Source organism: Pyxicephalus adspersus, chromosome 5, assembly GCF_032062135.1.
Source record: "Pyxicephalus adspersus chromosome 5, UCB_Pads_2.0, whole genome shotgun sequence".
NCBI classification, from domain to species: domain Eukaryota; kingdom Metazoa; phylum Chordata; class Amphibia; order Anura; family Pyxicephalidae; genus Pyxicephalus; species Pyxicephalus adspersus.
Genome location: NC_092862.1, coordinates 41,563,968 through 41,580,253, shown reverse-complemented (window position 1 = coordinate 41,580,253; position 16,286 = coordinate 41,563,968). Strand labels below are relative to the sequence as shown.

Here is a 16,286-nt window from a genome sequence, read left to right as displayed (position 1 = left end):
TTCATAAACTGTTGAAAGCCCTAAGACCCTTTAATGGGATAGAATTAGGCATACATGTCTCCAAATTGCAGAATCTCTCATCCAATACCAGTGATTTTAGCTCGTCAGACCTTGAGGACTGGCTGTTATTGTAGGAATATAATATTTGGGGAAGCATGAAAATTTAAGTGACAAAAAGCTGGATCTATTTAAGCAAAGGTTTTAAATAGATTAAAGTTTGTCATCATATTATAAAGCCAACTTGCAATGATAATTGCCAGAATGTCCTATATGCTAGTTCCATTTCCTTATTCATTGTAAGCTGCATCCACATGGAAGGTTAAACACCTGTCCCAGCAGCAAGGGAAAAGTACATTTTAATAAGTTTATGGATGAGTATTTTTTCAGGTTAAAAAGTTACCTACTGCAAGCTTTATAGCCTGGATCATTTCAACTCCAAGACAGCAAATAGTTTGAGTAATTCACATTACATCATATTAGCAATTTCTTGATTTTATTTATATATAAATACAAAACAGGAATATATTGCACTTTTTTCTTTACAAAAGACACAAAAGTTACATTTTAAATTAGGAATACTACATCATCAGCGACCATCACTTGGTTATCATTCTGCATGTTGTCCAGGGCTTTCTTCACTTCGGACAACTCAAACGGCTCAGAATTTCCTTTATTAATCAAGTCCAATAACTGACTAATAGCAACAGACTGGGACCGTGCAGTCTTGAATGTTTTTAAAAGAGCAGCTTTGAATTGCTTTATCCTAAAAGGGATAATGAAAGAACACATTAAGTTTTACAATGTAAAACATGTATTTCAGTTTTTATTTTTGAGTGTAAAATAAGACAACTAAAATGTTCTCTACCTGCTCAAACTTAATGAACTCTTAGGGAGGGGAGTTCCTTGACTTTCAGGCATCTTCTTTGGAGTTCTAACACGCTGAGATATTGTTATAGCTGAAAAAGAAAGGAATCAAACACAGATATTTGTTCAGATGTAAAAAGCCATATGTAGGCTGCCATTGTTCTTTCATGCACAAAAGAAGTTGAGATATCAAAACAATTCAGCCCAATTTACAGTCTGCAAATACATCACATATTTCTTAAATACCACCTGTAAGCAGAGTATGTGCAAAGATTTCTATTTGCACCTTGTTTTTACAGTGATCAACAAACTACATTTATCCATTAAATTTCAAGTTTAGAAGAACCCAACCTAAAATGTAATTCAACTGGCAGAGTGTAAGTTTAAATTCAGCAATGCCATTGTGGAAGGGTAGCAGGTGGCTATTGCTTTAATAGATGTTTCACGATAATAGAACAAAGCTACAATTTCGTTAAACCAATGCTTTTGCATGGTTTAGGACTTTAGGAAGGCAACAAAAGCAGCAGTGAAAATCAGTATTGAATAATCTGAGGGTAATGCAGGAAAAATGTTTTCCTTTTACATTCAGCAAAGTCTGCACCAACAACGTCCTAAAACCACTAATAGAAAGCTCTACAGTCCACTGCTACATTTTTCACACTGTATTTAACAAATCATGAAGACCCTTTCCAAGGGAATAAAGGCTGAATTGTTAAGCCACAGAGAAACAAATATAGGGATCAAAGAACAAAACATGTCTACTTTAAGCGGCTTAGGGTGCGTACGCACAAACACACAATGGTTGTTGGAAACTGTTTCACAACAGTTTCCAGCGACAAACAACTGAAAGATGAACAAATGAGCTCTGCACATACAACACCATTCTACTCTCCTATTTTTGCTTCTATTGTGGCCAATTATCGCCTGCCGCTCATGGATCAGTCAGGATGGATGCATGAACACACGCTGTACACGTCAGATTGTCGTCCAAGACGAGCCCGACAGCTCGTACTGGGCGAGAATCATCTGACGCGTGTACATAGCCTTAGTTTGCAGCAGAGTTAGGAAAACATTTAAACCCAAATTAAACTTACATTCATGTAGACTGCTATCATCTTGACTAAAGGCATATGGGTCCATTGATTCCTGGGAATCTGACATTTTTCCTGCTCTCCTAGAACTTTTCCTGTAAAACACAAATTATATGACATACACAACATATAATCTACTCCAATAAATGCCAAATCTCCAACCAGAGTGAAAGATCTATGGTTTACATACCTTATGCCCTCCTGGCTTGGCGTTTCTTGGCTTAAGTCAATATCATTCTCAACTTTCTTCTTCTCCTTTGGCAAGATCTTAAAAAATAATTGCACAATGTATTTAAACTTAACAATGATCCCCAAACACTAAAGGAAATTAAGGACTTTCAGGTTTTTTGAGATGTACAACTGACTATTAGAAGCATAGACTGCTAATCTGTAGTACTCATACAATACATAAACATTGTCTGCAAGAATTGTCCGTCTATGCAACTACTACCAATGTCCATGTGTATACACATACTTTTTAAAATTAGTTGGTTTGATAACAAAAATGTGGGCCCTGCACCTAACACATTTGTTAATGCCACATCCACCCACTTGAACACCATGGACAAAACAATGATCAGAAAGCAAATTAACATCTATCATTTGATTAGGAGTTTTTGATCTTGGGGTATACTTACCTTCTTAAAGTAAGCAAACTGCACAAGTTCAAGAGCCATTTCTGCATCCTGAAGATCAATTGTTTTGCTCATTCTAACTTTAGCATGAGCAGTGGCCAGTCGGATCATGGTTTCAAGTGCTCTAGCAGTAACAGGCATAGTCTGAAGTGAACAAAAATTAATTTTAATTGCCTGAAGGTCAGTACACAGAGTATAGGTGCTGTAAGCAAAGACTAAAACTCTGAATAAAAATCAAAATTAAAAAATTTGTGCCTTCCTACATGACAGGTAAGTGTGAGGAAGGCCAACTGCAGTACTTTTGATGGCCGCTGAGTTACTGCTAAAAAGCGGGTACATATACAGGTTGACATTCAAAAATTTGGCAACCCCCGGACCTGAGAAGTGCCAAATTTTCAAAAATGCTGGCTTTTTTATGGTTATGTATGTTGCAAATATTTAACAAAAAAATGACATTTCTCTGCAAGCAACAGTGCATGATGTTTATGTTTTACACCAGCTCTTTTCTTTGCTAAATCCATAATGGGGCTATACAGCAGCAAATAAATGATAAAATGAGAAGAAATTAGCAGGAATGCCTGTTATAGCACGTGCAAGCAAGACCCAACAGCTGATTCTAGAGTACAGCGCCATCAAAACATAAACAGTGACTCCAGAAAACAGTGGCGTGCCAACGTGGTAAATTTTAAAATGCGCTTCAAAATTGATGCTGGAAATCTGAAGGAACCAGACTATCGATGGCTGAATTTTTGAATGTCAACCTGTACCAAACTATTGTAAATGTCAGCAAATCAGACTAGCTTATGTGACTAGATATACTAGAACATAAATATGTCCCAAAGTAATTGCAACACCTTTAGGGATGTCTTAGAAAAACACAGAAAAAAGTTGCAACAGAATCTTAAGTACTAAACACCATACATGCTGTTAGAGCTTATATTAGGTCCCTACAGCTGAACAGGGAAATAGGAAATAAAACTGTCACAAAATGTTGCATTTTTATGAGCGTTTACAAATTGTACATGAACTTGTTTACATTATAACAGGTTAGTTTGCTTAGTTTTTGTAAGTCTCAGAAAAAAAGGAAATCTAGCTTTTTATAGTCTTACTGGAAAAAAAACCCTAACATGTGGAGCTGTGGAACAAATATAAAAACAGTGTGTAAAAGTATACTCCAGTAAAATCCACATACCCTGGCACGGTCATTATTCATCTCATCGTGACTCCTGATCTTGGCATATTCCTGAGAGATGAAGTCTGCAGCCTCAGTTGTCAGAACAGGCTTTATCAACTTTGCAACATGGATATATTTCCGTATAAACTGCATGCTAACAATCTTTGATTTGCTTGAAGACCAGGAACAAGAGCATGATATTAATGGAAATGTTACAACAAAAAATGATTACAAGGTATTAGACTTTTTAATATTCTATTTTATATAAACATATTTAAACACTCTGTGTTAAATTTAGTAAATTATAAAGCTTTATTATGATCAAGGTCAAGCTAAAGATGGTGGTTGAGAGTCATCTTATGTTGATAACACAATCCACTGCTTATTATGTTCTAAATGTGTATAACAATATCAAATAAAGCCACATATAGTGACTTCAGAAAGTATTCAGACCCCCTTTACTAGTTTCAACTTTGTTATGGTGCAGCCTGATAATCTTTCTTTTTTTTCTCACAATCAACACTCAGTACCCCATAATGCCAAAGTGAACAGTGAATTTTAGACATCTGTAAATTAAAAAAAAAAAAATATCACATTAACATTAGTATTCAGACCCTTTACTTATTTATCTAGCTAAAACACGGTTGGCAGCAATTACAGCCTTGAGTCTTTTTGGGTATGATGCAACAAGCTTTGCAAAACCTCTCAATCAGTTTAAATAGACATTCATCAGACAGCAATTTTCAGGTCTCTCCAAAGATGTTCAATGGAGTGTAAATCAGGGCCTAAGCCACTCCTGTCTTCGTTGTGCACTTTGGGTCATTGTCATGAAGGTAAACCTTCAGCCCAGTTGGAAGTCCTGAGTACTGTGGAACAGGTTTTCATTAAGGAAAGCTTTGTACTTTGCTATAATTTGCTTTCCCTGACCAGTCTCCCAGACCCAGTTGCTGAAAAACTACCAAAACAGCACAATGCGGTCACCACCATGCTTCACTGTTGGGATGGTATTGGGCAGGTGATTAGCAGTACTTTGTTTTCTCCAGACATAACTGTTAGAATTGAGGCAAATTGCACAAGGATCACAATCAGAGTGACCACTGGGTACTCTGCGGCCTCTCTCCCTAAGGCCCTCTCCTTTGATTTCCCAGTTTGGTCAATTGACCAGCTCTTTGAACAAGTTTAGTACAACTAGGACTTTACTTTTTGAGAATCATGAAGGTCACTGTGCTTTGGGAGCCTTCAGTGCAGCAGAATATGTTGTAGTCTTCAAAGCCAGATCCGTTCTGTGCAACAATCCTGTTTGAACTCTGCAGGAAGTTGACGTTTTGGCTTGGTTTTTGCTCTGATATGTATTGTCAGATATAAGGACTTCTATTGAGAGGTGTGTGCCTTTCCAATTAATGTCCAATCAATTTATTTAGCCCAGGTGGCCACCAATCAAGGTGCAGAAATCTCAGCAGTTATCGAAAAAATGGGAGGCACCTGAGCTAATTTTCAAGTGCGGTTGCTAAATACTTAAAATGTAAAATATGATTTCATTTTTTCCTAACAAGTTTATTAAATTGTCTAAATTTCTGTTTTCACGTGGTCATTATGGGGTACCAAGCGCAGATTAATAGGAATAAAAAAAAAAAATGATTGTAGCATCAGACTGCAACATATTAAAACTGAAGGTAGCAAATCAACATCATTCCGAACTTTGAAAAGCGTAGTGAACGCCAATGAACTGGCAAGGTGTGTTTGAGGTTCCATTAACAATGAATGGAAACCCAGGGCACCAATGAATGACAGGCATTGCTGAGCATTCCATTACTGAACATATTTCTGCATAAAAATGTATGCATAAAGTAAATGAACTAGTGGAACGGACCCAAAAGGAAGCAGTCACCAAAGGTAAGAAGTAGCTTGTGGTTGCTAAACTCAAACAGCGTGTCTCCAGCTTTAACATAGGGTTACTGGAAAAGAACAGAATAGAGAGGTGCAGCAAAGAAAACATTTTATCTGCATAATTGTTCCAGGTCAGTGGTGCAAAGTATTGACACCACAATATCAGGAACCAGCCAGGAAACCCTAATTTATTAGAAGGCAACCTTGATATTTTTCATAGTACAGGTTGTACTTGAAGTTAAACATGCTGTATTATAGACATCCTAGTTTATTTCAGAGGATAAGCAGTTGATTTCAAAGATCTTAAATTTCTAGTAAATTATGACTGTTCCATGTAAAACAACTGAAATGTAACCAAGCTAGTTAGCAAGTATAGCTAGTGTCAGGTGATGTGAAAAATAAAATGGAAATATTACAAGCCTACTGATCAAAAACTACAAACTTTTTGCGTGGTCCATGAAGAAGATGGTCATGTTTCTCATAAATCTGCAACTCCTGATCAGTCACATCACTGGCATTTGGGTCATCTGTAGCAAAAATCTCAACACTGCACCCAAGAGGCATTGCTGTAAAATGAAATAGAATAAAACAGGATTTTTTTCATGATTTATGGAATGTAGTGGATATTTACAGAAGAGAATAGTACATTTTTAACTATTTTATTTCCATTTATAAGCATACCATATCCATCCTGCTCCCCAGGAGTTCTATATCTGTGCATTCTCAGAACATGGTCTGCAATTTCACGGTCATTGTCTGCATCCATTTGATCCAGAACAATGAAAAGTAAATCAAATCTTGATAGCAGTGAATCTTGCAAGCCAATGTTTTCCATAGGAGTCCTATACTGATCATACTGGAAAACAGACAAAGAAGTAAAGACCAATTTTTGCTATTCTCTCCCTAACTTTTATCTATATCTGTAGTAAGGACACAAATCACAGGTCATTTAATATAATTATCAAAATGTTACCACTCAAAATAGGAAAGCCGCTTGCAGAAATCTTGTGTACAGGCGACTTCTGTGCATATAAAAGACATGTTCCCAACAACAATAAGGTAATGCAAAACAACCCATTTCGGAAAACTGTTTCATGAAACTTACCCTTCCATAGACAGGGTTTGCTGCTGCCAGGACACTACACCGAGCATTTAGCCTTGCTTGAATTCCTGCTTTTGCTATGGTTACCCGTCCCTGTTCCATCACTTCATGGATGGCTGTTCTGTCCATGTCAGACATTTTATCAAACTCATCAATACAGACAACACCCCTATCAGCCAGAACCATGGCACCAGCCTCTAGGCGCCTCTCTCCTGGAAAACCAGAGGAAAAAAAATTTAGACCTTGTTCGTACCATGACTTTATTTTTAACACTTGTGCAGTGTGCCTAAATAGGACACTATCGCTTACATTCTCCCATACTTTCAACAATCTTCTGCTCTGAAAAAAGGAAAGGAAGGAAGAGAACAACAACTCATTAAAATCACTTGCCTGTTTCCTGATCAGTTGTCACTGCTGCAGTCAAACCTACTCCAGAGGATCCCCTACCAGTGGTGGGAATTGCTCTTGGAGCGGTGTGAAGGACATATCGTAAAAGCTGAGATTTTGCAACAGAAGGGTCTCCTAGAATAAGGAAAAGAATGATATAGGCCAATAAATTCTAGAAATGTTTGTAAACCTTTTTATAAATGTTTGTTAATACCTATCAGAAGAACATTGATGTCTCCTCTTATACGCGTTCCATTTTCAAGAACCTTTTCATTGCCACCAAGAAGCATGCACAAAATGGCTTTTTTAATATACTCATGACCATGAATGCTGGGAGCTAGGGATTTGCTCAACTGATCAAAAATATCCTGCAATAACATAAAACGTATGAATAAAAATAACAAGAACACTACCTTGCTGCAAATGAACAATCTGATCTTCACAATACCTTGGCATGGGCTTTACAAAACTTCTTAATCTTCCCTACATCATCAGCTGAAAAAGTAGGGGCTATTTCTTTGCTCATCAGTTTGATGTTGTTGGCTAACATGATGGTCCTAAAACAGCATTAAAAATTATTAAACATCAAAAAGACAAACAGATCGGATACATTTTTAGGATGTGTGCAGTTTTATACAAATTACATTTTAATTTGGACAGGAGTAAACCACTGGCTTCTGTTTATGAACCAGTAGCATTTTTAAACGTGGACAGCATTTCTTACCCTGAAGATTAAGGTCCAGGTAAGTTCAAACTACATATATGAAAACTCATTTCTATTGCTACTTTCGTCACAGAAAACAATTTCCCTTGACCAAGCAATACTTGGTCATCCACATTGCAATTTGGTACCTGATGGGTTACAAAGTACATTGATGTCTATCCATAATCCACAAGGCCAATATGTGATCTAAACAAATATTTGGAAAGACTGTTTTAAAAATAAAAGCAGATTGTTTACTATACTACAGGATCTAATAAATACATTTAATGAAATCACTTTAGGTTGTTTGTACCTGAATGTACCAGATGTGTACCCTCCCTGCTTGGATGGAAGACATCGATATATTCCAACTATCTGGACACGGTCCCCCGGTTTACACTTGTCCACCAAGTCATCATCAGCAATAATATCTACTGAGCGAGGGAGCTGTCCTGCAGGGGCTTTCTCTGGCATCTCCTGTATGGTCAGAGTCTGGTGGTCCTTGTAGGTACTAAGTCCATATTCTGTCTCCAAAGGATTATTTTCTTCATCCTATTTCCAAAATATAGGGCTTTGATTACTAATAAGAAGTTTAAATATGTATAACCTGCCATGGAAGATGTGTCATTGCCACATGCCTATGGAAAAGTTAGATGTCTGGTTGACAAGCCAATCTTAAGATTTTTGGATCTTTTGGTGCCACTAGGGCATTCCAAGAAGGGGGTCACAATGCTCCCCTATAATTGGGAGTAAAGGGTATTTGCAATGACCAGATCCATGTAGATCCAAGTAATGCGAAAAACGTGGTAAACGGTTCAGCAAAAGGGGGTCCTATCAAAAGAAATATGTCAACTAATTCCCTAGATTGATTAAAAAAAAAGACCATACTCTTTAAAAATGAATATATATTTTAACATGTCTTGAACTTAAATATGAAGTTTTGGAAGGGCTATATAAGCAGTGCTGATCATTTTGGCTAAAAGCACAACTAAAAATAAACTCTGTGGTTTATGTACCAAGAAAATAGGCATAGGAATATTTTGTTTTATTGATTGAAAGATCACCTACCTTAGTGGGGTAGATTGCATTAGATGGAAATGCCTCCAATGTGGTGAGATCAGCATACTTCCTCTCTAATGTTTTCTTCGTAGCTGGGCAGTAATGAACACTTCTCATGACTTTAGGTCTTACCAAAGAACCTAGAACGAAACAGCAGAGAGATGACCAAACTATGAAAAAGCATACCAGCAGTGGCTACTTATCAATAAAAGAAGGCAACCACCCCCAAGTTTGTTTGTTTTTTTTTTTTTAAGGAATGCCAGAACTAAAGGGCCAAGATGTCTCCTATTTCAGCAGTACACCGTGTATAAATATTGTGCACAGAAGTAATGGAACACTTTACAGATAACGCTTTGTACAGCTATGGCTGTGTTTTTCAACATTTTTAACATGGGGAAACCATTAAAATAACTTTCAGGTCTGCAGGGAACTCATGCTATAATTTTTAAATCCATAACTTTCAGTATATTATCAGTACATGTTAGCCAGTGGGCAGATTGCCACCTTTATAGGCAGTCAAAATGATTATTGGTGTCACTTAAACCTGAGTGTCACAAATTCCTCATTGCTCTGAAACCCCTAGTAACCTCTGGAAGAGCCCTGGTTTAGAAACACAGTTAAAGATTTGCTTGAATGATTACTGAATACTGTATTATATAATTACATCTTCGGAAGCTAGGCTCCAGCCTTCCCTTCAGTCCTATACAGGTATACATAAGTTCTTCTGGGAAGGGGTCCTCTCCTTCTCCCATGTCCTTTTATCAGCCTATCATTGCTAACTCTATTTAATGTACAGCTCAACCTAATATGTTGGTGCTATATAAATTCAGTGTATATTATTATTACTACATGTTCATTTCTGGTGCTTAAACGGACACTCTCACTACACATTGAGCTTTAGATTGTATTAGAATATACAGCAAGTCTTTTAGAACCTGCCTTATCTGTTGGCTGGAGGGCACCATTCCTAATAATCCAGCCACTTTCTCCCTAGACACAGACCATCACTTTCACTCACTGGATTTCAGTTGTAGAGGCTCAACATCACAATTAGACACTTGCCAAACTTCTCCCAGGAGCCATTTTACTGCTTGCAACAGGTTTGGGCATTCTTGAGAGGAGTGCTTTATCAGGGGGCTATAATGTTTTCAGGAAGCTATATACCACCAATGGAAAATTCTCAAGAAAAAAGGGATGATGTCTAATGATCATTATCATTAAGGAATGATGCATTGATCAAAACAGCATTCCAAATATAATAGGCATTTTATTAAGGAAAAAAGGAATAAATGAAAAAAAATTAATAATTTGCTTTTATTCTGCTTTATTATTAGCAATGCTAGGGAGCCTCAAACTAGTGCTAAAAAATGTCAGACACACAAAAGTAACTATCTCCTTTTCAGTTCTGCTACACAGAAAATACAAAATTAAACTAAAAGTATTTGCTTTGATAGATCTCTTTAATTATCCCAACTAATGAAAATATTATTATTAATATTAATAAACAGGATTTATATAGCACTAACATATTACGCAGTGCTGTATATTAAATAAGGGTTGTAAATGACAGATTGCTACAGACAGTCTCACAGGAGGGTGAAAGGACCCAGTCCCAAAGAGTTTACAATCTAAGAGGTAGGGGAAATATCCCATAATAGGAAGGGGATATGGAATGTTGGGTGAGTAGTGAGGCTTTTAAGAGACTGACGGGTAGGCAAGTTTATGAAGATGGGTTTTGAGTGCTCCTAAAAGTAGGAGCAAGCCGAATAGGACGAGGAAGACCATTGCAGAGTTTTAGGGCAGCTCTAGAGAAGTCTTGTATCCGTGTGCGTGATAAGGTTACGAGTGAGGAAGTCATTAGTAGGTCACTGGAGGAGCAGAGAGAGCGGCAGGGGGAGTATTTTTCTACCAGGTCAGGAAGGTAAGTGGGACAAAAACTGTGTAGGGATTTGAAGGCAAAGCACAGGAGCTTGAATTTGATTCTAAGGTGAAATGGAAGCCAGTGTAGAGATCTGCAAGGAGATGCAGTGGAAGAGGAGCGGTGGGAAGAATAGACGAGTCTGGCTGCAGCATTCATGATAGATTGTAGAGGAGAGAGTCGGGTTAGCGGAATACCAGAGAGGGGGAGGTTACAGTAGTCCAGACGAGAGATAAGAGCATGTACAAGGAGTTTGGTGGTCTCAGGGGACAGGTAGGGGCGGATTTTGGAGATGTTGCGTAGGTGAAAGTGACAGGACCTGGAAATGTTCTGAATATGGGGGGTAAATGAGAGGGCAAAATCAAAGGTGATGCCAAGACAACGTGCCTGAGGGGAGGGCCGAATAACAGTGTTGTTAATAGTTAGATATATGTCAGGGGGAGATTTGGAATTTGAGGGTGGGAAGATGAGTTTGGTTTTATCCAGGTTGAGTTTTAGGAATCGGTCAAACACCCATGATAATATGGCCGACAGGCAGCAGGAGACCTTATCCAGGACTGAGGGAGACAGGTCAGGGGTGGACAGATAGATTTGAGTGTCATCAGCATACAGATGGTACTGTAAGCCAAAGGAGGATATGAGACTATCGAGAGAGGAGGTGTAGAGAGAAAAGAGGACCGGTCCAAGGACTGACCCTTGGGGAACACACAGGGAGGAGAGTGGGTGAGGAGGAATTACCATTGAAAGAAACTTGAAAGGAGCGGTCAGACAGATAGGAAGCAAACCAAGAGAGAGCAGTGTCACTGATACCAATGGAGCACATGATTTGTATTAGAAGGGGGTGATCAACAGTGTCAAAAGCAGAGGAAAGATCAAGGAGAAGGAAGAGGGAAAAGTTGCTTTGAGACTTCGCTCTGATGAGGTTATTTGCCACTTTAGTAAGGGCTGTTTCAGTGGAATGAGCAGCTTGAAAGCCACACTGGAGAGGGTCAAGCAAAGATTTGGTGCTCAGGTAATCGGTAAGTCTTTTATAGACAAGTTTGTAAACATAAGGGAGGAGGGAGAGAGGATGGTAGCTAGAAGGTAGGGAAGGGTCTAGTGAGGGTTTCTTAGAGATAGGGAGAATAATGGCATGTTTAAAAGCAGAGGGGTAGATACCAGTAGGAGGGGATAGGTTAAATGGTTTGGTTAGTGCGGGGGCCAGAATGGAGGAATCGGCACAGAGTAGATCAGAGAGAATTGGGTCAAGCGGACAGGTAGTAAATGGAGACGAGAGAAGAGACTTCGTCCACAGTACCAGAGCGCGGAAGGGAGGCCAGTGATGATTTACAGGTGGAAGGGGTGGGTATGGTTGGAGTAGCCCAGTGAGCAGAGACATCATGTCTGATTGACAAATTTATCTCTAAAGTAGGTGACAAGTTCTTGGGCAGAGAAGGATGTTGTGGGGGGAGCAGGTGTGGGGTTTAGGAGGAAATCAATTGTTGAGAAGAGGCTGCTTGGGTTGGAAGCTTGAGAGGAACTGACAGCAGAAAAATAATTTTGCTTGGTGACAGTGAGTGAAGTGTTAAGATTTTGTAGTCCATGAAGTTGGCACTGAGGCCAGATTTCTCCACTTGTGCTCTGCAAGAACAGTCTTTAGCAGATGTTTGGTGCGATTGTTGTGCCGGGGTCGAGATTAGCAGGACAAGGGTAGCGGAAGCAGGCAGGGGCAACTTAATCCAAATCCAACCTTTATGGCTGAAAAGGAACATTAAAAAGAATTAAAACTTACATTTTGTTACAATTCCTTCAACACAGACTAAATTTCCCAGGTATCCAGCAGTCAAGGAACGAGGCGTCACATGCTTTGCTCCAAAGCTGCCTTCAAACCCAACACTAAATTCTTCAAACTGCTTGGCATATGTTGCATCAATTGAAGCCACCAGGTCTTTGAGGGCTCTTTGAAAAGCGATAACCTCTCCAAATGCATTATTCAGCATTCTGCACATAAGAAAATTATGATACAAAAAAAAAAAAAAAAAGAATTATTGAATACACTAACAAAATTTTATACAATTGAATGGATGTAAATGCTTGGTGCCATTTTGCTTGATCATTGCATGCTTGTTTTAGGTGTGTGACTGAAAATACTAAAATAAAAAGATCAGCTTTACATCCACAGTGTTCTCCCCAGGCCTTTTTAGCGGGGCACACCACCCAGCACTTTTCAGTATTCACCTGGATGTTTTTGGGTGGTTACTGAAAAGCTGGGTCACAAAACTGGGGCCACCACCCACCTACAGCTTCTTGACCTACAGCCACCCACCTACAGCTTCTTCCCACCCAGATTAAAAAAAATAAAATATTGGGGGGATAATAATGCACCCAGGCAATTGGAATTCTATACAATGGGTTCAGCAATGGCAGCTTCTATCAGTGAGTTTTAGGTCCACTTTAAAGCTAGCTGCATACAATGTCAGCATACCAATGCCTGAATATCAAACCATAAGGACATCAAACAATAAAGAAACACAGAGCAATCTAAAGTTACTTACAGGTTTGCTCTGCGTTCATTTTTCCGTCTCAGGTCATTTAAGTTAATGATGAGACGATGTTCATTTGCACCGATCATGTCCCTCACTTTCCCATGATAAACACCTTGATCTTGCTGCAAGACATCCATAGAATTTTAATTAGGCATAGTACACCAATACAAATACTGAGCACTCCATGATCACCGGGCAGCACTTCATCCACCACATAACTCATTTCAGCACAGACCCCCCACAATAATTCCAATACAGTGCATGGGTTACTTGTGGTTTAGTTTGGAAGGTGAAAGATCACAAACAAGAAAACCATTTGTTCACTTTGAATATCCAATCCACATGCACAGCTTTAGGTGAACCCATGCTACTCCTTTTAGTCCATTATTTTACAAATGGTCAAACATTGTAATAAACAATTAAGGATGTCAGATTGTGCAACTATGAATTTACCAGCCACCCTAGAAAACAGTTTGGGAAAGTATCGCCCCAGATGTCTATATTAGTCAAGTCAATGTAGTGTATTTGTCCAAAAAAATAAATAATTCTATGATATAGCTGGGAAATGTATTTAGATATTCAGGTTGACATCGATAATCCGGTTCCTTCAGATTTCCGGCATGGATTTAAAATCAAATCTTCAAAGTTTCTGGTGTTAGCCTGCCACTGTTTTCGGGAGGCGCCGTTAATGTTTTGATGGCGCTGTACTCCAGAATCAGCTGTTGGGTTTTGCTTGCAAGTGCTGCCTTGCTCATTTTATCATTTTTTTGCTGTATTATGGATTCAATAAAGAAAAAAGTTGCGTTGCCGATCGCAGAAAGTCATGTTAATACATACCGTACTGGTAATACAATACTGGTAAATATATACGGCATATATAACCATAAAAAAATCCAGCATTTTTGAAAATCAGGTTCAGAGGTTGCCGGATATATGAATGACAACCTGTAGCTGGAAAATATATTGAGAAATGATCAAGATCAGGGTTTCTCAAGCAGGGTTGTTAGGGGCCCCTTAAACAATCTGCACCTCTCAGGTCAGACACCAGTGGTCTTTCAGGTATGTATCTGTATTATATATAATATATGTATACAGAGACCAAGCCTAAACAAGCAGGCTATAACAATTGCTATAGCACTGGCAAACATATGGATCTCATTAAATAAAAAACTAATGTAAAATCTTTGGAAGGGTGAACATCAGAACAAAAACTGTATATTAGTACCCAGTGCTGGGATAATGGAAGAAGCTGAAATACAGAGAATCCAGAGATGAACGGCCAGAAATAATGAGATTTACAAACACATCAATGCAACCTCCCACCATATCTGCCACACAGGTAGAAGTGGGTGCAGCAGTGGTAGGTTGCTCCAATCCACGTATTATGTAGTACAGGTTTATATGGATGTTCTTATATTCTACAATAGACTCTCTTATAATACATAAAGCTATGATGGAGTATGAGGTGCTGGTCATGCTGTGTGCACCCTCCCAGGAATTCCTCTAGCTATCAGGAGGACATATTGGAGTTATACATATAGATGGGGGGCGCACATCATCATCCAGGAAGTCCAGGTATTCCCTCTGCGCCTCCCGGAGCTCCTGGTCCTCCAGCCCGCCCGGATAATCCATTGTAAGAGAAGAGGAGCGGGGCGCGCCTACACCTGTTATAGCGCCCCGGATCACATGACACTGACCCCGCCCACCAGCTTGCCCAGGTGCTGACCCGTGCATCGCGAGCATGAGATTGCTCTATATCGCCACCTTGCGGTCACATTGATTATCGGCGTTGCAGTCACTAGTGCTGGTCACTTTATTATTGTAATAATAGGAAGCTGTTTTCTTTTTATCTTCAGCATTTAGTACAAATTGTGTTATTATAGAATAAAAAATAAATGTATCACATAAAATGTGTTTTACATCATTGTGGGGTCAGTACCTATTGCAGCACCTTATGACAAGTGACTGATATATCTGACATACAACAACCTGAGAGAAGAACATTGCTTTGTACCCTTGGTGCCATCATTTGTTTAATGGAGTATCTTATTGTAGCAGGGAATCCACTACGAATAAAAACACACCGATAAAATGAAATCTATTAGGGAAGTTTGTGAATGCAGAGCTATACTATGACATTACAACAAGGGACTGATATGTGGAAGGGTCTGACCTTCATCATTCTCACCTGATCAGTGTCACCCGGCTGGATGTATGAAGCAAACGGCAATTAATATATTAATAAAGCACTCCAATTTGTTGTGTGAATGTACAGGTAGTCCTTGGGTTACATATGAGATAGGGAATGTAGGTTTGTTCTTAAGTTGAATTTGAATGTAAGTCGGAACAGTACAGTACATTATTTTAATAAATGCAATTAGGACAGATGTTTGTCTAAACATATTATTAGGCAGCATGGTGTCAGTTACTGTATAAAATCATCACTGTGAGTTATTCACAAACAAAGCAAAAACAAAAAACATCTTTATAGAGCCTAGACATTAACCACCTGAGCGTTACACTGAGGTCTAGATTTCTGTACCAAAAGCGTTACAGGTTTTCATGAAATTTTTTTTTTTAAATTGTAGACCTGTAACTTACAGAAATATATCCGAATAGGGGTCTAGTAGATATATTATTTTGGATTGGATTGGATACAGGACTTTGTATTCAATCCAATACAAAATGAGAACAAAATTCAAACTCTCATTATGTATTGGATTGAATACAAACTCCTGTATCCAATCCAATTCAAAATACATACTTCGTATGTATTTTTAATTATTTTGTATTGGATTGGATACAGGACTTTGTATTCAATCCAATACAAAATGAATGAATGAGTTTGAATTTGAATTTCCCGCACACGCCAGGATGCCGGCCGGCGGAACACAAGATGCCGGCCGGCATCTTACCGGTCCCGCTGGTATAGGAGACGGCA

The 16,286-nt window shown here is 38.7% G+C and overlaps 1 protein-coding gene across 1 annotated transcript; it reads right to left on the bottom strand.

Annotated features, from left to right (window-relative positions):
* Positions 1 to 485: 485 nt before the first annotated feature.
* LOC140331984 (maternal DNA replication licensing factor mcm3) lies at positions 486 to 13,461 on the bottom strand. The gene is made up of 16 exons (XM_072413306.1): positions 13,355 to 13,461; positions 12,592 to 12,800; positions 8,912 to 9,042; positions 8,157 to 8,395; positions 7,589 to 7,697; positions 7,355 to 7,508; positions 7,144 to 7,275; positions 6,757 to 6,965; positions 6,333 to 6,507; positions 6,094 to 6,217; positions 3,783 to 3,936; positions 2,594 to 2,734; positions 2,146 to 2,222; positions 1,959 to 2,050; positions 866 to 956; positions 486 to 763 (listed from the first exon to the last, which is right to left on the bottom strand). The coding sequence occupies exons 1-16, from the start codon at positions 13,429 to 13,431 to the stop codon at positions 565 to 567; spliced, it is 2,313 nt and encodes a 770-aa protein (XP_072269407.1). The 5' UTR covers positions 13,432 to 13,461; the 3' UTR covers positions 486 to 564.
* Between the last annotated feature and the right edge of the window lie 2,825 nt (positions 13,462 to 16,286).

What these genes read in the sequence shown, in the direction of transcription:
- LOC140331984 (XM_072413306.1), bottom strand. Translation starts at nt 13,431, where the DNA reads ATGATCGGTGCAAATGAACATCGTCTCATCATTAACTTAAATGACCTG. An exon ending in AATGAACGCAGAGCAAACCT is followed by an intron (nt 12,801 to 13,354) that starts GTAAGTAACTTT and finishes TCTTATGTGCAG; the next exon opens with AATGCTGAATAATGCATTTG. An exon ending in TGAAGGAATTGTAACAAAAT is followed by an intron (nt 9,043 to 12,591) that starts GTAAGTTTTAAT and finishes GTTTCGTTCTAG; the next exon opens with GTTCTTTGGTAAGACCTAAA.